The following is a 25,939-nucleotide window of genomic DNA, read 5'->3' as shown; positions in this document are numbered from 1 at the left end:
ACTTTCTGTGGAAGTTGGTGCCAGTGGATTTTTGACAGAAGTGCAGATGTCCATACTTGATGAAAGGTGCGGAGTGAGAATGAAACACTTCTTCTTCAGGGCAGGCTACGTGCTACATGCCCATTGGCAGCATATTACTGCCTCTCTGTTAGACTCCAGTACTGCACATTGACACGCGCAGAGAGACGACACGCGGGTGAAGTCAGAGAGCGACTGAGAGAAAGTACTCATATTTTCAAAACATAAATGATATGTGAATTTTGAGAAAACATTCAGGGCTGGATCCTCAGTAGCCACCCCTTCAATCTGCCTCTGGTCATCAGATGTCATCATATCTGTAGTATGGAGCATGTTTAAATGTTAAATGTTATTTTTTTTGTGATGAGAGCTTAGAGCATGTTGAGGTGTTAAGCAAGCAAAATCAAAGGAAGTTGGAAAAGAAGTCCCTGTGGTGCTCTGCCCTAAAGCATCCTATTTCAAAAACTCTATTTTTGCTCTCAGCTGTCAAAGGGTGCAGGAATGATGTGGCAGCCGGTTAATGGAGAGCTACGAAGCTGGTCTTACAGTCTGTCTGTTCGGGTGCATTGTACAGCAGTTGAGAAAAAGTGGTGACGACAGCAGTACTAATGGAGGCCTGATTCATAATAGGTGAAAGGCGATGATGGCCACCACTGTGCCGCTAGTCACATTACATCCACTGCAGCCAGCACATCAGAGCAGATTTAGAGGCGAGGATGAATGGGCAGAGGAGGGGGACAGGTAAGCAGGCTTTAGCTTTAGTGGGGAGAAGCATGAAGGATGACACACACATACTAATGCACATTCAGAAAGCTATAATTCCCTGCTCGCCACACACCACCGCAGCACATACACTCAGATAAATGTATACGGGTACACATTCATGGTGTGACAGGCGTGAAAGCCAGCTGTCTCTAATGGGTTCTAGTGGAATAAACCTTTTCTGCACAACAGTGCCGGGGGGGAAAAGAGAAGAGATACAAATGCTCGAGTTACTGTAAGTATTTGCTATGGGTACTTGTACTTTTATGAGTCTGCAACTTTACTTGTACTATGCATTACACTATGTAATCTTCTTAGTCAGTCCCTCCAGGATTTCGCAGGCCTTTTGGGGGGATTGTTGTTCCCTAAAATGCCTGATTACATGGCAGCTTTACTAAAAACTTGGTGCAATGCTTTTAGGCTTTTTTTTCAGAGAAATTGCAGGACCAAGAGAAGTTTTGGAGCTTGGGAGACCCCTAGTGGGGTCAGAACCCTCACGTTGGGAACCAGTGATATAGCATCTTTAGCCTGTATAGATACACATTAAAGGAGATCAACCAAGACTGCATTAACCAGCACACCTGAAGAGAACAGCACAGGCTGACACAGCATCAACTCTATTTTATATTAAGTGCAAGCACATGTTAGCATTTTAGTACTGAAGATGATGACCATGTGAAACAGTAGCACACCTGCGAATTGTCAATATGCTAGCATTTTTATTGTGGGCATGTCTGCATGCTGACTTTAGCATTTAGCTGAAAACACCACTGTGTCTTAAGTACAGCTTTTCAGAATCACCATCCTGGCTGTACACTTTGTTAGGATGTGTGTCTGTTTTCTGCACCTTTGTGTTTGCATGTGCATAAGAATGTAGTGAAACAAAAACATTTACATAAGAGTGGCATCAATGTTCTCGTCTAAACACAAAGTTCTGCTGTCAGGGCCTCTGTCTCACATTAAAGCAAAAACAAAAGACCTTGTTTTATGACCTCCTGAGGTAGTGTGGGGTCAGGGAAGATGTTGTCTTCAATGTTAAACAAGTACCGTTGCCAATTAAAATCTATTTGATGTAACTCAGGCAGATGTCATGATCATGGATGGCAGTGGCGGACTGAAGGGCGAGGGCGAAAGTTGTGATGCATTTTTGTCACATTTTGTCCACTGGAAGGGAATCCTACAGGGCACTTTATCATGCTGTCTTGGACAATGAGCCACTCTCGATGGCACTTTATCACATTTTGTCCACTGGAAGGGCACCCTGAAGGGAACTTTATCATATTTTCTTGCACATTAGGCCACCACCAGTGAGTGACTGAAAACGAGCAGGTGTCTGTATCATACATGCAAGCCTCCATCACAAAAATGTGGTGCAGAGATGCATTTGGATCATGTGGAGCAATAAGAGCAGAAGATGCACAAATATTACTTTAAAATGTCCTTGAACAATATCCCCATTACTCAAAACGCATAAACAACTGGATGTAATCATCCATGAAATGGTTGCATGCGGTGGAATCTATTTCCATGCCACTGCACAATTACTTCAGTTCAAGTCTATAAAAACATCACCTCAACAAATGGGCTTTGACTTTTAAAATAACACATTATATTAATATATTATTATATAAAATAATAATTCACTGAAGTTCCTTTTCTAAAACTCCCAGTTTAATGGGTAAACAAGTTCTATATTCTGGAAAAGTAATACATTTAAAGCTTTGAGAAAATCATTTGAATGAGGGGCATTAGTCTATTGAATAAACAACTATAAAATCATATCAGTTAATTATGAAACAGTGGGCTCCTGAACACAAAAATGTAAAAGTTCTCTGTTGTCACTGTTGGGTTGTTATGTCTCTTTGTGGTCTCTTTGTGGTTGTATTGCATCTCTGAAGTTGTTTTACATTTCTATGTGGTCTTTTTGTATTTCTTTGTGGTCATTTTGCCTTACTTCATAGTCATTTTGTGTCTCTTTGTGGTTGTATTGCATCTCTTTGAAGTTGCTTTATATCACTATGTGGTCTTTTTGTATTTCTTTGTGGTCATTTTGCGTTAGTTTATAGTCATTTTGGGTCACTGTGATTGTTTTGTCTGTGATCATTTTGTGTCTCTGTGTGGCTGTGTTGCATCTCCTGTCGGGTTTGAGCACAGATCTCAAGCTCTTGTGGGTGGGGGGCACCTCTCTGACACTCGTCTGATTTCAGTAAGAAGAATCTGGATCAATGCAAAAGATACAAAGAGAATTATATATATCATTTAGGCAATATGATTATGTTTTCAATGAGATGAAAAAAATTCCACTTTTCACGACTGCTTTCTCTCTGTCTCTCTGCCAAGACGTCAAATATAGCAAAAGATCAACATCATTCAGCACCAATACAAATCAAGAGCTCTCCATTTCATCAGACCCCCTGACTGACTGTAGAACTTTCAGCTCCACAAATTACTCGATGGTATCTGGCAGAGGCTCAGCGCTTATAAAACAAAGTTCCCTGCAATTCCTGAGGGTCCAATTTTTGGAAAGGCCTCCACATTAACAAAGTACAGCTGTCATCACTTATGATAAATGTGCTTTGGCAGATTCTCTTCGATTTATTGAAAGATATTTCAATTTGAAGTTGAAATTGTGAAAAAAAAAAATAGGCAGATTATTTCAGCGCTGAATTTAATTTGGGAGTCGTTAATCACCCGAACAGGACTCAGAACATTTCATTTAATATATTTAACATCAAGCAGTAACCGTTTAAAAGATTTATGGAAAAACTTGGCTGTATCTCTCTGACTGTTTGGAAATGACGATGTACTGAGATGAACAGACTGATTAATTATTAATAAATTCAAGCCCTAATGGTCATGGACCCCTTATCTCTGTGGCTGGCTGACACTCATTAGCATAGGTCGTCATGTCGACTAGTTTTAATCAGGGTTAAAAGCTTATATATTTGTTCTGCAGCCTTTTTATTGAAGCATAATGAGCTACCCTCCCTGCATTCTCCTTTAATCAGACATCAACATGGTCAAATGATTAAAATGGCTTCAGCCTTCTAGACAGACAGCTCCTCTACACGTATTACTGTGTTTTACTGTACTGATAAACCACAACTCGGCAGGCGTCCACAGCACTACATTCCACATTCACTCATGAGAAGGAGAATACCTGATAACACATATCAAAGCACTGACCACTTGGGGCTGCCTTCATGAGCAGCACAGTGCAATCCTGTCTCATGAAACATCAGAACATCAAAAAGATCAGGCTCAACTCTTTGTACAGCCAGTGGTCATCTCACAGCTGGACTACGGTAACCTTAAACCTCAGCTCGCACCACTTCTTAATATCCTCATCCTTCTCCACTGCTCACATAAAATTCAAGTTACTTTGTTTATTCTGCTGTCCAGTGGCGCCGCCATTACTGTGGTGGCACGTCATGCCTGTCACTCTCGGTGTCTGCTGGTCGTGCATTAGAAGGGAACCCAAAATTTGCAAGATTTTTCATGGCTTGAACTAAAATGATCATGACCGCTGTTACCTGCTGACAGTGACAAAATGGAAAATTGGACTGAAGGTGTGAGACAGTGGCCCTCAGTAAGTGATGAATAATGGCATCTTTAATTTCAGTAGTTACACGTTGGTTGTGACAATACCTAAGAATGGATAATGGTGAAATGGAGGGGAAAAAAGAACAAACCACGTCTACCACATTAATTAAATTAAAAAATATTTGAATTCATATTTTTTATAGGTATTCAAGTATTTGGGTTTTCAAGATTTTCAGTCCTTTCAAGTCCTTTCTGTTCATACTCTTGATCCACTTTTGAGTGTATGTGTCTGGTGTAGGACTGCGGCACTCATAACCGCTTGATTCCACCAAGCACGGCACGTCTGCGCCACAAATGTAATCTGTCCTCCACACGGCTGTAATAAATATTTTGTTTCAGTAAACTGGCCAGCGCCACCAAAATTAAAAGTTGTTTTGCCACTGTGTGAGCTGTACTGGTCAAAATGTTAAGACGTGTTCACCACGGTTGTTCAGCTGATCTAAAAACATTCAGCCTCATTTCAAAAGGGTAATAAACTGAGTTTACTTGTGTTTACCCTCAGCTACGCCTGTGGTTACATGAACTGTGAACAGAAAATTTACCTTTGATCTTCATATACAGAAAACTTGCCACAAAGTGACGTCCATGTGGTTCCTCATTCATTAGTGTCATTAGGGACATCGTTTGCTAATTTAGGTATAGATATTTATGGAATATACATGTATGTATGACAGGTTTTGATAGTTGAATGGATCATTTTGCATGTGATAGCTCAAACAATGAAAGAATGTTTAGACGTGATAAGTTTGACAATTTCACTGAGAATCTACTCAGGGGTTTTGATCAGCAAGCCATGTGCAAGTGGGTAGTGTGAAAAATTGTAGTCTTAGTGGTCTTAATCTTTTACACACACGTGCCAAGACATGTGCAATTTGCTTGAATGACTGAGAAGTTCCAATCTGTTGTGAGCAACAAACTAACTGTTCAGAAATTTGAACCAAATCTTTTAAAAAAAAACAAAAAAACAGAATTCTCATTTCAGAGTTGAGCCAAAGTGAAAGCTGCCATTTTTACAGTAATGAAGAATAATGTATCACATCAACCCCATGCAACAAAACATGAGATTTGTATGTTTTTTACATGTGTAATTCAAGCCTAATTTAACAAGTGCTTTTTTATATCCATCATGCAGGAATCACTGATCTGTTCTCAATGACATTTTCTTCTGAATGGATAGAAAGGTGACTCAGGATCAATCTGGAGTAAACAGTCTTTATCTGAAACTCTGAAGCAGGACTCTAAGATCACCTCCTCTATTCAGCTTGACTTTCCAGAAATAATGATGTAAACAAGCTGTTTCAATCTTCTTCACTCTTACAGACAGCCTCAATAAACCTGTGCCAGCCAAAGGACTCTATCAAATATTACTTGACATCTGGTGCTGCCCTGAGGCCTTTGACAACTTGGCCCTGAGACCTCCACTTTCATTCCAGCGTCTTCTAGCCTCGTCCTCCTCCACAGGTAGCGACACTGTCATTTAGAAGCAAAAGCTTCTTTATCTCCGCTAAATGTAAAGTGCAGTAGGTTACAAAGAAAAAAGAGTCTTGTTAGTGCAGTGGTGCTGCAGGTGATGAAAGATCTTTTTTCTAAAAGTGCTTTTTGATAAAACAGCTGCTTCATTAAAAACTCAAAGATGTGCTCGTGCTGTGTAAAACACTCCTGCTTTTATCTTCATTTAACATTAAGCCTGCTTTGCACAGCAAGTCTTAAAAGATAAGCCAAAAAAGAAAAAGTTAAGTACCGCTACTTAAAATAAGTATTGGCATATCCGACTATCCTCCAACCTTACGCCATTCATCTGAGCTGATTGTGCTATTAGCTTGCAGTGCAGGGGGCTGCGGCTCTCATCCTTTCTGTCAGAGCAAACACTTGTCAACACAGAGGGCTTTTCAATTGATCCACCCACAAACTGATTTAATGAAGCCCTTGTTGCAGCCAGGCATGGCCCCACATAATCAGCGTTGTCTGAGGAACTTGGGAGAGATGGCGTCCGCCGATATCAGACTGAGATGTTACGCTAAAATGACAAGGATATTTTGGCAGCGCTCCCCTGGCGGCCTTCTTAAAGTCTTCTCGTGCTGAAGTGTGTCATGTCACCAGAGATCCACATGTAAGCTGCACTTGCCGTGAGCTTAGTTTCAGAATGCTTTAGCAGTCATTTCTTCTCTTACAAATTACAGCTTAAAACACAATCCTATTAGACGGGAGATACTGAATCCACATGAATCAAATTCCCCAGGTAGGTGGGAGGATCTGCATGATTTTTCTCGAAAAGCTAATTTGAAATCTCTTAACTGCTGCATAATCAACCGACAGAGCTCAAGGGCACTAACACATATAGGAATGCACCCAGAAAAGCACCCTCTCTCATGAGTCTGAACTTTGCAGGCATGTTTAGCACTATGCTAGTAATTTACATACTCCAATCAAGTAGTCCATTTCCTAAGTGAAGTGTTTCCATGCATATTTTTTGTATTCAAGTATTGGTAACTTGTAGAGGTTGAACCATAGAACAGTGTTTTTTTTTACTTTATCTGAGACTAACATATCAGATTAATGATGGGTGGGAATGTGAACACATTTTAAGCTTAATTTTTTGACAGGCAGACACTAAGGAGCAGAGTAGACTCATTGCGGCTGTTGCGGGATCCTTTCTCGCCACTTTTAATTCATGTATGCGCCCTTTCACCACCGTCTGTGATGTGAAAACATCACATTTTCACACAGTCAGAGAAAGCAAAAGCATGCATCAGCTTGTAGTTCAGTTATAAAATCAGCTGATCTACGGAGGTTGCTGCAGCCGCTGTCCGGCACCCCCTGGTCTGGATGGTACGCGCTCTGTTGCACCATGAATTAAAGGATTATTCCATCCAAAACAGGGTTGGTAATTGTTGGAACAGTGAAAAGATAAACCAAGACATTTTGTTTATTTTGTTTCTGCCAAGTCTGAATGAAGCTGATGAAGTCTGATTATGGAGTTTGGTGAGAATAATTACACAGCTGTTTCTGGTTAAACAAAACGAATGTTACTCTTGAAAAATAGCTCTCTCACTGCTGTGATCCTTTCCATAACGTTGTCAGACACTTAAAATGATAATAATTTCCTAATTTCCTTGTCGATTAAACACAAAATATAATTTAGACTAGTTGACTTGTCTGACACTAAGAATACAGCTTTAAAAAAACAGTTAAAATTTAGCATGATTTAGTAAAATATAATGTTAAACACTGCCTGAAAAAATACTGTGCGTATTGAGAGCCATTTGAAGTTGTTAATCACAGTCTATACTCACCAAATCTTGTTTTAAATGCCACAGAAACTTGTGCCACTTTGCATTATGCAATTCAAACCTTACACATTAACATACAAAACATGACAACTACTCACTAAATGATTCCCCTTTTCAGCAGCAGCTGCTCTGCTTGCAGGTTAATGTCCGTGTCTGTGCTTAATGTGGTCACATTGCTCCAGTCGAGTGATTACATATCACTTTATTCTGTCATTTTTTAGATTAAAATGCTGCCAAATCATGCAGATTTTACAACATCTGTCCGACTTTGCTGATATAAACATCGGGGCATACGCACTTATGGCAAGAGAGGCTGCTGTCTGATGGGGCTGCAGCCCCGACTATTGGCAGGCAGCTGTGTAACAGTTAACAGGCATTGTGCATGAATGAAATGTTGATAAATAGTTTAAATGACTAGTATTTCTGGTGCCGACTAGCGAGGGTGACGATGTTTAGTCATATAGTCAACTAATTGCACACATCCCTAGTCTGAGCCTGTCAGTGGCAAAAACAAGCACAAGTAAACAGGCAAGCGTCACCTGTCCTGTGCCCTCCGTAGTGCGGCGGTGGGGCTGTGGCACACAGCACGTGACCCGCGCTCCTCTTCTCCACTTCGATCACAGTTAGTTTCGTGGTTTGTGGTGAATTAGAGACTCAGTAAAGTTTACAGCCTGTCATGCTGTTGCCCTGCTCTGTGTACCATGTCGCAGCTTCAAAGCAAGTTCTGAAACTTTTTTACCAACCACTCGTTTCACCTTCTCTCATCAGTTCACTACCAGCACGTTGTCACCAGGATTTTTTAATAAGTGCAACATGTAATGTAAAAATACTCTATATCTGTGATTCGCCTTATTTATAACTCCTCACTGAAATGTTATCCCTGTGCTTTTTTGGAAGCTCCTTTCTGTTATATCTCATAACTGCACAATGCACACTAAGTAACAAAGGAAATGAAAGCTCAACTGAAAGAATCTCAGGGGCAACCCTACAGTGTGGGTGCAGGTCTCTAAATTAAAATCAGTAATTGGTCCTGGTGGGTGGCGGGTGGATGATTTATGCGGTATCGGCCCGATCCTTGCATCTCTAATGACTGTTACAAAATCCCACGGCACACCAGTGGGCCTTGGCACACCGTTTGGGAACCACTGCCATAGAGAATCTGATAGGCATTGACCACAACAATCCCCCTTATTTGTTTTACAGAGCTGAGTGGCTTCATTGTCCCCAGGGAACTGATAAGTTGCCACTCCCATATTTTAGACGATATTTGCATTAAGTTTAAAATTCTAGTAGGACTGTACACACTAAACTCCTATATCAGCCTAAATGAGTATGTAATTGTAAAGCTGATGTTTTGATGCCTGTTTTTGTCATCTGTGATGTGAAAACATCAAGTGTGCATCCTCCTGCGCATAGTTCAGGTTTTGAATCTGTTCATTTAATGCTCAGTGATGTGACATGGGAAAGTTGAGGAACAACCTGCCTCCTGTACTCGTCTCTAGATGACAACCTAAACACGATTACTCACACTGGTTTTAGTTGCCTCAAGAAAGGGAATGACAGTTGTTCTCTACTCCAAATGGAAATAGCTGATTTTGTTGTGTGATGCCTGATTTACCTCAGATTGTGTTACAAGTCTGCGTTATCGTAGCCAGGTTGTGGTAAGCAGAAGATTTCTGGAGTCTGTGTAAGGGGGAGGAATAATCTGATAGATTATGTATTTCGCAGTTGTAGTCTCTTGACACTTTAAACCTGATTAGACTAGAGTATATGCAAAGTTCAGGTATCAGAATTGGTATTGGAAAAGGAAAAACAGTACTGGAACATCTCTACTGAGATGGGCATTGCAAAATGTGTTCTGTATCCAGAATTGTTCATTATGTCAAGCTGACTGGACTCTGAACACGAGTAAAACAGATTTCATTCTGGCCCAAAGACTCTTACTGTGGGAGACTGAACACTGAATATATCTAGTGAAAATGAATGATGCTTTTGAGGAAACACTGCAAACTAGAATAGTTCACTCAGTCAAGTGCAAATCCCCACCAGGCAACCCAAAAGAAGAATATTTAAAGATGACTGTTCTGTAATCACCAACATCACGATTAGTAATTTGATTTTTTTCTCAGTAACTCTAACGGATTACAATGACACTTATTTTATAATTTGATTACCTGTAACCAGTTACTTCCAAATACTGCTGACTTGTGATGACTTGTGACCCGTACCAGTCAGCAGTCAACATAGGTTAGGTTAAAGGGTTTTCAAGGATTTTCAGAAATTGTGAATCACCGCAACCATGAGAGGTCCTTCAGGATACAATCATGATTGCGTACAAAAACTATTAGGCTGATTGATCCAGTAGTATGTGAGATTACCTGCAGATAAGCTCTAGCCCTGTTGATCGCACACACACACACACGAATGATCACTGAGGTAATATTAAAGCAAACTGTTGCTGAAAAGGAATCACATGCTGTATTCACTTTCTAGTGTTTTCAACTTTTACAGCTGTGTTGCAGCATAATCTGTTCATCAGGGACCACACAGGAGACCTGTAACACCTATTCCATTTTTTATTGCAGTATCCAGCTTGCACTGTGGTAAGTAGTGCACCCCCACTAATTTCAGATGCGCCCTTTATTCTGGGACTTGGCCCGTCTAAAAACACAACGTACACCACCTGCTGAAAACAGCTGCCTGCTGTGGTCGAATATGACACTATAAGAGCGATGAGTAACCAGAGCGGTAAAGTTGTGTGCTGGACAGATAAACAATGTGCTGAAAGTCACTATGAAGTTTGGTAAAACTGCCAGGAGACAGAGATTCAGGTGATAATTCTCTGTGGGTTTATGGCTACAAGCATATTGACAAATTGGGCCTCATGTAAGAAATTTCTGTATTCTTATCTTAAACTTCTCTTATATTTTTCATACACAGAGCTCGCATAAACACACTATGTCCAATAATATCATATAAGGTTATTCTTCCTGCCTAATATGTTGGGAAGTGTTCATTCATGAAAATGACATCCAAGAAGAAAAAAGAACTTTACAAGTTTGCAGATTGAAGTCCTGCTTTTAGAGATTCATAAAGGAAAGTTTGTCATTTTAACAGTGTCAGCAGTTCATAAGAAACCTGCCAAGCCAAAAAAAACGGGAAAAAACGTGTGCCATTAATGCCGTGTCACCTGAGGGTCGGACTGTCTGAAGGAATGTCTCGATATGAAAATGGCTTCAAAGGGAAAAAAATCCAACCTCACCACTGCGAGTTGATGATGACTGCAACAGGGGGAGGAGATCAAGGGGAAGTTTCCATCATGAAGACAGAGGAGAGAATAAGTGAGGATGTTCTTGTGGACAGCGACTTCATAAACCTGCACGTGAAAATATACATCCAACACGCCCGACAGGAGGTAAAAATACATCATTAAATTATAGATGAAAGGCTTTAAGTGTAAATTTACAATTATATTATGATTTGAAATGTGGTCAAACAGGATAATGTGGACATATTAGGCGTAATTTATTTTTTAAAAATTAATGAAATTCAGTCATTAGTGGAAAACTTCAGTTTGAACAATAGCAGACTAACTGCCCGACTCTATGACAGGTGTGGACATTATAAATCGTATTCATATGTGAAAGAAAATTCAAAAAACGATCACTTGTACATCCCACTGAAGAACAAGTCTGTTCATATGAGTGCCCCAATGCCAGTTCACAATTTCTTATTATAAAAATGTTATGTAAAAAAAAAAGTAGCTGGTTAAACTCATGGCCACAGTTTCAGGCTTGTGAGAGGCAAGAGAAAGCCAGACATTATTTTTTATAAAACTGAGCCCTCAGATCTTTGATATTCTGTCTGAAGCTGCTCATCAGGTTCACTTCCACAACTGTGTGCATATGTTAACAACAATGATCATCCGTCTTTAAAATAAACTGTCTCCCCATCCTGCTCATATGAAAAAAAAATCAATGACTGTTTTGCCTCCTTTTTGGGCCAAAATGAGTGAACAGAAAGATGGGATGAGACAGACAGACTGACAGATGGACAGACAGTCAGTTAGACAAGATTGAAAGCAGCATAGAGCAGAGAGCCTTAATATTTCAGATCTAATGCATTATTTATACCCCAGGCAAGTCGGCTGAATCTGTTAGAGTGCTCTTGGGTGAATGGAGAGTTTTCGATTCCGCGCCACGTGTGTGTACGTGTGTATCTGCGTAAGTGTGTGTGTGTGTGTGTGTGATTGGCCAAGCAGTGGATGAAAGACAAAGATGAAAGCGGCAGCCTGGAGGCTCTAACTGCGAGATCCATCTGTTGGTGGTGTGAAACTCTGAAGTTACTTTAGCTTTCAGGTAGACACTCTAGGTGGCCAGCGATCAGAGGTGTGTGTGTGTGTGTGTGTGTGTGTGTGTGTGTGTGTGTGTGTGTGTGTGTGTGTGTGTGTGTGTGTGTGTGTGTGTGTGTGTGTGTGTGTGTTCATAAGAAGTCAAGGAGGCGGGGAAGTGATGCAGATGAGATCCTTTTGGACAAACCACCTGCTAGCAGCAAAGTCATGAAGACGTACCGCTTACTTACTGAACAGCATACAAATGCATGCTCAGATGTTCTTTCTCTAATTCCCAGGGTGTAAAATTACCTTTGCATTGGTGGCTCGAAGATGGATGATTGTTGAGTCTCACTCCCAAGTCATCAGATACTTGTGAGTGAGACAAACAGTGAGACCAAATGACCAATCTCATGTCTTCTTTCTGTCAGGGGCTGGATTTTCTAAAGCCTGAAAACAGATCCAAAAGGAGGAGCACAAGTCTGGTTTTCTCTCAGACCAGGTGAATTGCATTATGCTGAAAGGCTGATTCAGAACTTTTTCACAGTGGCACCAAAAATAAACTGCCTACCCCAGCTTTAAGGGGACAGTTCACCCCAAAATCAAAAATACATATTTTTCCTCTGACCTGTAGTACAGGTCGGTGGTATACTGGTGACATGCTACGCTGGCCCATGACACAGATTTTGCTATATGCTAAATGTTTTAGCATATTACAATTAACATGCTGTACTGTGGCATGCAAGTAAAGGGCTACGCACTAGGGATTATTATTCTTCATGAAAATGAGACATTTTCTACCCCTGCACCTTAAGGTAAAACCTCAGCTACAGTCAAAACACACTGGTCATATTTCAAGCAACACTAAATGTAACAATGAGAAATGTGGGTTCCCGACCTGACCTTTAGTGTGTTGTCTGGTGGTTTTAATAATTGTTGAGGCAGAGGTGCGCCATTTATGTTAATCAACTTTAGAATGAACACAGTATAACCTGAAGCTGCCAGGTGTACTGCCTGTGATCTGTCGCTGTCCGACTGGACGGCCTCATGAAAATGATATTTTACAACGAAAATCCTTAAAGCAGGTCATTTGGTGTTTTCACAGTCCTTCTATTAACCTGAGACAGATTCCATATTCTGTTTGCGTTCAGAGCCAACAGGTGTGCGAGTCCAGCAGAAAGATGGCACCGTGCGCATCAGATATAATCTGCCTTGGGAAGATTTTGACTGTATTTCTTCACTGCTCTGAGAGAGGTGCATTTCGCCACAGCCTACTATTGGAAGGTAAATCCATCATATACGGCTACTTCTGCGACTAGGCTAACCCAAAAGTGTTTGGCATAAAATATAATTCCTGTGTTCCTGTATGGGTTGGACTTCCACTTGTAATTTTATCTGAGATTTTAAATGTGGCAGCAAACAACTTGTTCTGGTATATTTTATCCCTCATGCACAGGGTGCGGGGATGATATGGACATACAGGGACAGTCAAGAGAAATCCTGTGGTTGTTAAGCCTGATGAATAACAAGAGCAGTAGGCTGATGTGGGACATTGCATTACTTTTTGTGGAACTTCATACTGCAGCAACTCAGCCGGTTCTGCAGGGTGTGATGAAGTCGGAGCCCAGAGGCCAAACTCAAATTATGTTCTGCTGCTGAATTAACATTCAAAAATGTGAGTTGTCTGACTGAAATATAGTTTGGGTTTTCTGCCAAATAAATGCAGTTGAGATTCCTAATCCAGCCCTCGTCTAACTCTGAGAATGAATCGCATTACATGTAGGCCGACTAATTAACCTACAATATGGGGCAGACTCACAAAAGGACTGTACCTCATTTACATTTCTATTTGGAGCCAATAAAAACATCTGTTTTTTTTATTACGTATAATCATGTTTTCAGCTTATATCCTTTATTATTTTTGTAATACTGTACTGTTTTGTAATGCTGTCACTGTGAAAATCAAACCAAAAAATGTAGCTTCTGGTGCAATTTATCCTCCATACTGTCTTGGTGTGAGTAACAGAGTTTTAGAGATATCGGCTGTGGAGATGTCTGACTTCTCTCCAATATAATTGGACTAAAGTAGCATTATAGTCCAGGAGAAAAATATATACTTTTTGTTTTGGGCTGAACTGTTCCTTTAATAACTAAAAATGCTTTAAGCATTTGCTGTTTCCTACTTAAATCTTGACATTTTAATAGAACAATAATTTCCACGTGGCCACCAGAACATAAGAAGTGGACTTAGCTAATGTGATAATTATAGCAAACATAACATAATGTGGGTCCTGCTTAATGAACACATCAGCTACTCTCGAGCAGTTATTACCACTGTCACCACTCAAACCTGGCACAAGTGCCAGACATGAGGCTGCTGAGGAGAGGCAATTTTTGCAATTAGCCCTTCCTTGATTCCATTAAAAATTAACAATTTATATGTCGGGTAAATGCAAGAGACATTACAGCAAGTTATAATAAGAAGATTCAGATGTGTTTTATGTAGGGCTCCAAAACTAATTTGCAACCCATGTGTCTGTTTAAGCTTTTCTACATGAAATGGTCATGACATAAAATAAGAATTCATTAGTGAAGTTGAGCACATAATAAATAACATCAAAATATCAAAAAATACTTTTGAAATTAAATGATGTTGTAGCCTACAAGAAATTGACTAAAATACCCCACAAATCTGGGATTATAAAAGTTGATTAAATAAATTTAAAATAAATTTTAGAACGTTCAGTGTCCTCCATTAGATTTCATGACAGAGCCTTTTTATGTTTTGCTTTCCTTTACCCTAATTTAATGTTTCACACTTTTTGGGAGTGTTGCTGGTATATTTATCTTTCTTCTTTTCCTTGTTCATTATCATTATCATTATTATTATTAATTTTTTTGTATCTCATTTCATTTATTTATTTATTTTTATTGCTCGTAGGTGTGAATGTGAGTGTGAGTGGTTGTCTGTCTCTATGTGTCAGTCCTGTGATGAACTGGCGACTTGTCCAGGGTGAACCCCGCCTCTCGCCCAGTGTCAGCTGGGATAGACTCCGGCAACCTGCGACCCTTCTGGAATAAGCGGTTACAGAAAATGAATGAATGAATGAATGAATGATTCTTGACCAGATGTTAGATTAACCCCCAATTTGAGAGGATTTTGTCTTGATGAGTAAGTTTTAATTTTTAATTTGGAAGATAAAAAATTACTCTTCATCAATCAATGATCAAAGAGTCACTGTAAATCCTAATAAATCAAAATGATCAGTGGTGTTTCTTCACTTGTTGTTCCAGCCTCCAAAAAACAAGTTCAAATATTCTATTACTCTTTTTGCTGGGGACCGCATACAGCCCACTCAAGGACCCATGTTTGTCCCTGAACCCGAGATTGAAAACCAATCTAGTATGTAACATTTAGGGGCTTTTTCGTTTTGTTTTTTGTTTTAATTATTAAAAGGGACCTATCACCCCAAATCAAAAATACATGGTGTTCCCCTGGCCTGCATTGCTATTGCATCTAGATTTTTTTGAGTGAGTTGCCAAAATTTATTTGGTATCTCCACTGTAGAGATGTCTGCCTCCTCTCCAGTATAACAGGATTAAATGGCACTTGGCTTGTGGTTATCACAAAATACATTTGAAAAATTAAAAAACAGTGTCTCTTTCCAGAAATCATGACACAGTTAGTCAAGATAATCCACAAACTTTGTTGTGAGCAGTTTCATGTAAAACTGCTTACAACAAGGTGTGCATCAACTTGAGCAATCAGGATGTGATTTCTGGACAAACACAACGGTTTTGAATTTTTTTTTTTTTCAAATGTATTTTTTGCGGTGCTTTTGCAGGACGTGTGGCATCTAGTTCCATTATAGAGGAGAGAATGCCAAAATCTCTACAGTTGATAATTTCAAAAGTAGGTAACTCACAGCAAAACAGTTCAGATGGATAAACAGCACTACATGTATATTTGATTTGGGGGTGAACTGTCCCTGTGAAACAGAGCAGAACACGGATAATCTCTCTATTTCCCCGTGGTCCCTTACAGGTTCTGTTTCTGCTGAACCACAACTGAATCCACAACACTTGAATACACTCGCATAACTCCACTTGTTCACGTCGTACACGCACGTTTCACGCACGGCACGCAAACGCCACAGTCCGCTGTTTGCATAAACGCACCTGTTTCCTTTCAATTACCTCTCCGCGCGTTCCTGGTCGATGCACTCCAGCCCCTTTGAGTTGCCCTCCCCCCCTGCACCCTCCTCCGGGTAATCTCGCTGTGAGGGGGCCGGCAGAAGCTCGCAGAGACCCGCCTCCTCCCCTCCTATTGGGCTGTGTGAGGACGGGAGGCTGGCGGGGGGGTTGCAGCGCTGCGTCTGACAGCTTTGCAGCGGCGGAGCGCAGCTTGACTCGCCGGCTGCTCAGCGGGGACTCTGCTTCTTACTGTTATCATCCGAAATATTATTTTTACGGCTTTGTGAAGCTTTGAAAGCCTCCGGAGGTTCCAGCAATGCCTCAGCCGGGACGCGAGAGCGCAGAGGCGGACTGACTCCAAAGCATCCATCGCGTTTGGACACATTTCTCGAGTGCGTCTACTCCTCCTCCTCACTCCTCCACCTGCCTGCGCGTCGGGAACCAGAAGCCCATGGAGGGATGTCGCGATGCTGTGCACAAGGAGAACTAAAACTTTGGTGTCGACATGTGTGATCCTGAGCGGAATGACCAACATCGTGTGCCTCCTGTACGTCGGCTGGATCACCAACTATGTGGCCAACGGGGGTCCCAAAGTTGCGGAGAGCGGCGGCGAGGTGGACAGAAAGTTGGAGGAGGACAGTAAAGGGGAAACGCTGAGGATTATCGAGAGGCTGGACCGCCTGGAGAGCGTCGTCAACGAGCACATCAAAGGTCAGAAACAGAATCAGCTGCGTGGTGTTGGAGTCAAAGTTGGGAATCATCAAAGTGTCCGAATCAGAGTTGTATTACGATTGATGGTGCGAAACAGCATCCACAGACACGCAGGATCAAAGATCACATACACCACAACCCACTGTGGGAATATTAAACATATCTATATTAATAAAATAGTCCATTAATATAAAAAAATATCCCAACAATTTCAGTAATCGATTAATTCTAAATGTTGATTGCTTCCAGGTCTCAAAAGCGAGTTTTTGCTGTTTTCCTCTATCATTCATTGCCAGTTGTTGGTTACACAAAACAAACTATTTGAAGTTGTTACCAAGGGCTCTGTGAAGCTGTGATGGGAATTTTACACAATTTCCTGACATTTTTTCCTGATAAAAGTTTAATCAATTCCAAAATAATTAACAGATTAAAAGATTCTGAAAATATTAATTAGTTCATTAACCGTTCCTGAATTATTTATCCTTTAGTTACAGTAACTGTGAGCCCTGACAGTTCTGTAATTAGTTCACTTCAGTTATAGTGGTGTAAAGTCTGCTTTTTGAGACTGTGTGGCACTCTGCTTCTGGTTCTCAAAGCACTAAAGAAATACATTTGAAAAATTCTTAACCAGTGTCTCTTTCCTGAAATTATGACCTGGTTACTCAAGGTGATCCACAGACGATGTTGTGAGCAGTTTCATGTAGGAACTACTTTCTCTCTGGTGGAAAAACACCAGCTCTGTTAGATTCTAAAGTAGATTTGACTGCAGAAAGAAAGTTGTTCCTACATGAAACTGCTCTCAAAAAAATCTGTGGTTTATCTTGAGTAACATGATTTTTGTAAAGAGATACTTTTGAATTTGTCAAATGTATTTTGTGTGTGTGTGTTTTGAGCAGCACAAGCATTTCACTCCATTATATTGGAGAGAAGGCAAACATCTCCACAGTCAATATCACTAACAACAAACAAAACAAATTAGTTAAGAGCCATTTATTCTTTAATTCCCTTTTAAATGGAAATGTTTGCAAATCCTGTTGGAGAGGTTATTTCTTTGTGGAGCTGTGTGGAATCTGATAATTTGCCTTAAATGACGTCACTTGACTACAATTTGAAAATGATAAAAAAAAAAAAAAAAAATGGGGGGTGTGGGGTGCAGCGTGTTTAGACGAGGGCTAGGTGCAGTTCAAATTTAAATCTGGACCCTGGAATCTGGAACTGTAACCAGTATGTAACCTAGATAAATCCAAACTTCTCCATTTCAACATTATTTATTTTGAATACATAAATAAAATCCCTCCCTCTTCGGTCTCAAACACCTCCATACATCTTGGAGCCTGTCAGTCTGTCACCAGGGCGATGCTGTTGTTAATGTCAAAGAGGAAGCACATGTTATTTCCTCCCTGCCACATGGCTGTCCTTGTTACCACCACTGTGCTTCATACTGTGATATTTCCCCTTTGATAGCCTGCAAAGTTTCATACTAAGGTTTAAGACATTCTACTGAATCTCATGCACTGTTGTAACGTACTAAATGTCATGCTGGTAAGGAGTTTTACACACAGCCAGTGGCTCAGTGTTGGCTAACACTAGTAAAAATGCTAAGCCAACCAAGACATTATCACAGTAAAAAGTCCATTTATCTTTCAACTGAAGATGTGATGCAGTTTTGTTGTCCACGTACTGTTAAGTTACACTGGTTAGATGCCGACTGTAGGCGTACTGATGTTAGCTGCAGCTGCTGTGAGGGACTTTCAGACTATGAAAATGGTACAATCTTTACACTGTGTTTGTGTTTGTTGTGTTGCCCTGATCGGCTTTGCATTTAACATTTAATAACAGCAGTGTCAACTTTTGAAAAGTGTAACCACACTTGCGGCCGCTTTCGTCTCGCTATTTACCTCACTCACGAAACTGAGCAATTGATTTAACATGAGCAAGGTAGTTCGTTGTACCGACAAAATTTGGTCCATCCCCTTATAAGTACTGTTGTTGTCAGGATTTGACAGGGGAGAAAAATAAAGTGGAATAAAGAAGAGGATATTTTATCATTTGCATCAATTTTGATCCATTGTGAGTTGACAGTGTGGGAGAGCAATGCTAAATAGTTGGAGCGTGCTTTCAAAAATGACTTAAATTATTTTTTAATCGTTTGTCAAAATATTTGCAGATCAATTTTTCTGTTTGCATGAATCAACTTATCTTTTCTACACCACATAAAGCCCCTTATTCACTGCACAAAAGAGCATTTTAATGTTTTCCATGAGAGCCAAAAGTTTCCATAAGGTAAGGAAGAGAAGATCACTGTGCACGCTACACAGCTCATAATGCTAAATTTTGATTTTGAGTGATGTCTAAAGTGAATACAGCAACAAATTCATTGACAGTTCATGTCCCATTTTGATGTACTATTTGTTGTTGCATCATCACTTCATTTAGAGCTCTCTCTGGCCAACTCTTTAAGTCCAGCCTAAATTCAGAAATCAGATTAGGTCATTTGCTTAAAAACACTTTTCAGGTCAGAGCCGGGCAAAGTTTTTCATGTCAATCAAAATGTGCAAACTTCTTCCTCCAGACACCGGAGAGGCACTCCTGTTGCTGCGTTTACTATCAGTTGGAGAGGTCTGTGTTGTTCATTGATAAAATATTTCAGTGATACACACAGGGGACTCATAGTATTCCCCCTGGGTTCTCCGTGTTTTAATTATCCTCCTCAGAGCTGTACATCAGTAAGGCAACACACATTAAGAAGTGGGACAAACTCTTCCTTTATCCTCTGCTAAATGGGACAGCACACCACTCACTAACCGAACGTGGGATTTAGGAAAAAATATGCACTCCGTCGCATGATTAAGACTGGAGTGTTCTTCGGAGAGAGCTCCTCTGTAATGCCCGATAGAGAACGCCGTTCATGGCAAAGATAAGAGCCGTAATTTATCAAACATCTCAGACAAAGACTGTTGATCCAGGATTAATTTTCTGTTTCAGATGAGCTTGTTGAGAACACGGTGCTAATCAGAGAGACAGAATTAATACTGATGAGAGGGGGAACATTATTTCAGATGCAGAGATACATTACTGCGGACACTTATAGACACATATGTACATTTAAAGATAATGGGGAAAAAAATCATATATTTCAATATATATATTTCAGTGCCCAAACACTCTTAAATACGTCCTGTAAATAAGAATCACTATAAACCAGTGCTGATGCTTGACATAATTCAATACTTGAGCAGTAATGTGATACAAAGTATTGTTAATGTATGCAAATGAATGGACCTTTCATTCATCAAACAGACAGCAGCAGGGCTGTGAATGATATTTGCCTTGCATGTACTTATTAAACCTCTAGTTGTAATTAATTTAAGTTTCTGTACGCGCCCAACTTTTAAGATGGAAAATAATCTGCATTTTTACAAATTCCATTGTGAATTGATGCTGGTTAGAGAGCAGCTGAGCCAACCAGTTGTTGCTTTCATGCACTTTAAGTTCTTACATTCCTTAGAGCTGTGCCACACTTAAAATTGTGTGCGTTGAATCGGGTTTGGCTGCTCAATACAAAGATTTGTTATTTTTCTGCAGTTCAGTGCCACTCTAAATTCCTCTATCAGCTTACGTGAGTATGTTTAAAAGAAAGAGTTCCTTCTGCCCATAGTTCAGGTATAAAATCTCAGTGCAGTGTGGAGCGCCTCTCCTGGGCGGCTGACAGTGTATCAGCCACTGCAGCGCAACATCTGTGCTCCGTTTCTGTCACTCTTCCCCACTTCCATCACAGTTAGTTTTGTGGGGATTTAGAAACTTTGTTTGCAAAGTTTACAGCTTGTCATGCTGTTTGTTGCATTGCTCTGTGTGCCATTGTCGCATGTTTATAATTCCTCATCGAATGCTATCCATGCTTTTTTGTGTATGTTTCTGTCTGTTACTGAGTGACGAGGGGGAAAAAATCGAGTGCCGAACCTGAGGAATCTCAGTCGACTGAGGGATCTCCAACTAATGAATTGAATCCTTGACTTTCAGGCATAGTGTTATTTCTGTCAGTGGCTCTCAACCTTTTTGGATTCACAACCCCTCCAGAATAATTAGGCTGGTGTTTGCAAGTCCCCTCCATCTGCCTCAGACCATTCACAAATTACTGTAGAACACATGAAAGCTACCAAACTCCATCTTTTTTAGATTTTGTCTCATGTTGAATGCCATTAGTGAGAGCTCCTAGCTGGGTCTCCCTCTGCACTGCTACAGTATGTTTGGTTTTATTCTCCACAACCATCTGGTAACCCCCAGAAATAATCTCGTGGCACCCTTGGCAGTCCTGCCCCCCAGGTTGAGAACCACTGCTTTATATCACTGTTTCAATTTCCCAGGTAAAAAGGGTACAATAAATGCAAACATGATCAAAAGCAGCTGTTAGGTTGAAGTGTTGGCATACAACAGGGGGCACTCTGTTTCCACTCTGGACAGGGACTGTAAGGTTGTACTGCTGGTCTAAGACAATGCAAACTTTTACACACATGTGTGTGTGCATATTGACACAATCATCAATATTTTGTAATGCAGCACTGTGGCTCCTCCCAGCTGTTCAAAGTGCAGCTCCTCTTTGTGCAGAGAGATGTTAGTATGATACAAAGCACACTCATCATTAACATGGAGCATGGCAGACTGATGGTGTACTGAACTGTTCAGAAGTGCTAATAGAATCTGCATAGGCTCCAGGGTTACAGCGGGTGAGTAAATTTAGCCGCCGGAGTGCTTGGCACACTCCTCTCCTCCACTCCGCTCGCTCGGTCCTCGGAGCCGGTGCCAGATTACATTATCAGCCAGGGGCTGATGTGTTTATGTGTTTATGCTTTGTCACTGATACAAAAAGAGCAGACTGTGGAACTGACATGCAGGTTTGAATGAGGATAATACAACGTTAGGTAGGCACAGAAGATCTAAAGTGTACTTGATTTTGAGAAGAACCCCTTTCATTCACTGGTCAGCCTCCAGTTCAGTACTGGAGGCTGATGCAGTAGGTTTGTAAGATCAGAATGCGTGTTACATGAGTTCACTGCTAATACTCTGAAAAATTAAATGCTCTTGTTCTCTATAAGAAAAAACAATAGTGTTGTCACAATTCAATGCATTAGCTCTATGTTCTGTCACTTTGAGTTCATTCTGGCCCGACTGCCAAAACAGATGATAAATTATGTAAAGTGAACTCATTGTTAAAAAGTAGTTTTTAGGACTGCCCCCAACTAAAGATTTTCCTAGTGGACCAGTAGTCATCAGTTCAGCCTGTTAGTTGACTAGTTGACTAGTTTATTTAAACAGAGTAGGGCTGGACAATATATCTATATTATATCATCTTGTGATAAGAGACTAGATATCAGGATAGATTTGGGGTATCATTATATTATGATATGGCACAAGTGTTGTCTTTTCCTGGCTTTAAATGCTTCATTACAGCAAAGTGAATTTTCTGAACTAACCAGACTGATAAGTTGCTCTGTTATTTGCCTTTACCCACATTACATCAATATTATTAACCTTGACCATTGTGATAGTTTTTTGGGTTTTTTTTAGCTGTATCGCCCGGAACTACAACAGAGTATAACCTCACAAAAGTTTCATTGTTCAAAACACTTGTATTAATTAAACGTCCAACATGACAGCATGGCAAACTCATTAACAAATTAACTTGTTGCATTACTGAGGCTGTGTCCCAGTCTAGCAGGACGGCTAACTGAGCTAACCAGCTAATGCTAGCTGCAGCACAGTCATGCACCAGTGACTTCAGTGTTACAAGAGAAAAGGTCCATGTTGCAACAAATCCCCAGGCCTGACAGTGACGTGCAGCACCAAATGGAGTTTGAGTTTCTTTTTTCTGTGACTGATGGATAAATGGAGACATGGTTGACGATCTCTGGTTGATGAAGTGTTTAGTCAGGTATTAGGGGGCAGCCCTAGTTATTTCATCAATCAGGTTTAATTGTAGATTGTTTCATTATAGTGTATAGTTTATTTTAAAATTCACTTTTTCAAAAGCCCGTTTTTATTTTATGACACTTTAATTGTATAATGTCGCTTTCCATGAGAATGGAGTTGTCACCAATCCCAGCCTCTCAGCTAAATCACAGGCCCTCAGCCTCTTTTAGGAGCTTTGACCATTTCCAAGGAGCTAGCTTCTGTTGACTACAGTGTTCTTGTTCTTCAGAGGTGCATCTTTCTCTGAGGAACATCATAAGAACCAGAATGGTGCAGAGGTAATCTGAATTTACAAGCTGCAACAAGCTGCTGCCATTTCAGCTGCTGCCGCGTCATAACTGATTACACAAATCTGCTTGTATATTTAGCTTGCTGGCTACAAAAAACTTTTCCGGTTGAAGCAGTGGCATAAGGTAAATATGATGGGCCCCAGTTACAGGTTATGAAGCATACACACATGCACAGACACACAAACTATCAGAACCATGGACAGCGCTCTGACAGTCAAAGTCATCACATGATTAAATAGAGACTTGACATTGGACAATTCATATTATTCAACAGTTATTGCATATCTGTATATGAAGAATAAGAAATAATTTGTTTAATTTAATAGTTTTTTAAAATGTTTCTTTATAGTTTTCTTTTTATAGTTTATGTATAATTTTGTTATTGACTGCAACTGACTGTTTTACACTATTTTTCACACACAGTGGGTTTGCCTTTTTGAGAGCAAATTCAACCATTTTTAATTCAACGTCTTCTTTGAATGATATTTCTGAGCTAGCAATCTGAATTGGAGCCCTACACAGGACAAAAACACTAGCCCTTGACTCAGCCTTTGCCCAACACATTGTTAAAGGTCTTGCTCTCTTTCTACTGCCCCCCCCCCCCCCCCCCCCCCACGGGCCCTAGTGCACCAGCTGCACTGTCTATATTTATGTCCCAGAGTCTCAGATAAGGTAAGGGGAAACATATCTTGCGAAGAACACGAAAAACAGCAGAATTAAAATTTCACATTCGTGTAGCTTGTCTATCAGTCACATACTCACTCTGTGAAATAACATTTCAAAATAAGTGATTTCTTAAAATATCTCACCATTTTTAAAAAAAAATATATATATTGACTTTATTTATTCATATGATTGTGTATTTCATTTCCTAACTATTGAAAAGGTTTGTGCTACATGTGGAGTATCATATCCAAATTCAGTTTTAGGGTGGATTTTCCATTTAGTTAGCTAAGCAGAAATGAGAAGTCCTGGCTCTGCTGGAGGTGTCAGGTGGCCCCTCTGGCTGGTGCCATGTTACATCGCTGGCTATGCTGAGGCAGAGGCTCAGTGAGGACGAGATTCAGGTCATGAAACAGTGCATATTTTAACACATTTATTTACAGACATTCATTTCCACACTGCAGCGCTGCTTAGATGTGAGATATACTTGATTAGAAGCTTGAGAATAAGCACAAAGTGGATTGTTGGCCACAACTCTCATTTTCTGTCCCTCTTATGCATCTTTGGAGGATCTGCTTCTTCACATGTGATGCTGTGTTTTGATCCGTGTTCTGCATTGTTTGTTTCTATCCTGCCAAGTACAGGTCTTATTTTTAGTAGTCTCTTTATGAGTCAACGCAAGTTGATCCATGTTGACAGTGCGCTGAAGAGGAGGAGGAGGAGAAGGAGGAGGAGGCGGAGGAGGAGCAGGAGGAGTGTGCAGGGTGGACTTCTTAGACTGTGTTTGTGTTGCATGGTGTGTCATCAAAGATGCATGGCGGTGGTGTGAGATCTGATGTGGATGTCACCGTCTGCCTATGGAGCCCGCGTGTCGTTTCGTGAAGAATTTCATCACTGTAAGCATCCTGACATTAGTCACACACTGTAACACACAGGTGCACCTGCGTGTTTGCACAAAGAATTTTTGCTTTTTTGGCTCCGTGCTCTGGATTTTCCCTCCCAGTTGCTCTCTAAGATGTCTGAGGATAATCCAAAATAATGCAATTAAAAGGAAGAGCAAGAAAAGAGAGGAAACACTGATGCAGGTGGACATTCAAAACTACTGGATGATCCCTGGAGGTGGAGAGGTTATATATTAAATCAAGAGCGACTTATGTTCCTGTGATAGTCAGTGACATCCGCCCCCATCCCTCACTTGCGTCTCCACTCGCACTACTGAAATTCAAAGTAAAGGTGCCAGGGAGGGTGTTATAATTTAAAGAGAAATTCACGTCTCTATTCTTGTTTTCGTCTGTCAGATGGAGGCGGTGCGACGCTCACAATTCCAGAAGTGTTACTTTCTTCAGATTAAAGCTTGATGGCTTCGCGGCACCTCCTCCGTGTGGTTGAATCACTCCGATCCTTGGCAGCAGTGTGCAGATTATTAAGTTATGTTTCAGGGGAGTTTTCTGAAGCATGATCCAAAATGAGCTTCTTTCCTCACCTGCCCAGAACTGATGACCCAGAAAAAGTCAAATTTTACAGGACAAAACTATTGAAATATCTCAACTAACAGTTTGATACACCATTTTAAGCAGGTTCTAAGGAGGCACAGAAAGTAAACTCCTTTGTGTGTGTTTCCACCTTTTCTTACATAAACTGGTTTAAAAGTGACTGCATCATTTGAGATACTATTTTGCACACAAGGAAACAACAGTCTTTGTGTTTTTCTTTGTATTTAACTGTTGCATGACCTGAGCTGAGCTCTGCCTCCTGACCTCCCAGTTGCACCCTGTCAGAGCTCTGCTCCATCCCCTTCAGTATCACAGCATTTGCCCGCTCTCACACTTTTGGCCTGAGACATCTTCTTTCAGACACAACAACAAACATATGCATAATGTAGGCCCCTTTTCTTTGACTTTAATAAAGGAGCAATAGGTAAGACGCTCACGTTCAAAAAACATAACACATAAACGGTATATTAAATAGGTTGAATCCCTATTTAATATACCGTTGTTTCCTTCTGCCCCTTTCTCCTCAGGCAGGTTTTCTGCAGGCTGCAGGGGCACAAGACAAGTGCAACATTATACTTTGACAATAACAAGCAATGGCAATTCCTACACTGTAAGCTG

At 40.5% G+C, this 25,939-nt stretch overlaps 1 protein-coding gene across 1 annotated transcript in view; it reads left to right on the top strand.

The window, feature by feature from the left end:
* The first annotated feature begins 16,412 nt into the window (after window positions 1–16,412).
* The window catches only part of LOC146316127 (polypeptide N-acetylgalactosaminyltransferase 18-like), a 202,660-nt gene continuing 193,133 nt past the window's right edge, over window positions 16,413–25,939 (top strand). Inside the window, exon 1 of the mRNA XM_084734930.1 lies at window positions 16,413–16,908. Within this exon, the coding sequence (XP_084591056.1) occupies window positions 16,665–16,908 (244 nt within the window). The 5' untranslated portion in view covers window positions 16,413–16,664. The remainder of the gene's footprint in view (window positions 16,909–25,939) is intronic.

This window comes from Lutjanus erythropterus, chromosome 13 (genome assembly GCF_056507025.1).
Source record: "Lutjanus erythropterus isolate fLutEry1 chromosome 13, fLutEry1.hap2, whole genome shotgun sequence".
NCBI classification, from domain to species: domain Eukaryota; kingdom Metazoa; phylum Chordata; class Actinopteri; order Lutjaniformes; family Lutjanidae; genus Lutjanus; species Lutjanus erythropterus.
Note: the sequence above shows the minus strand (reverse complement) of the source record. Positions and strands in the feature narration are given on the sequence as shown.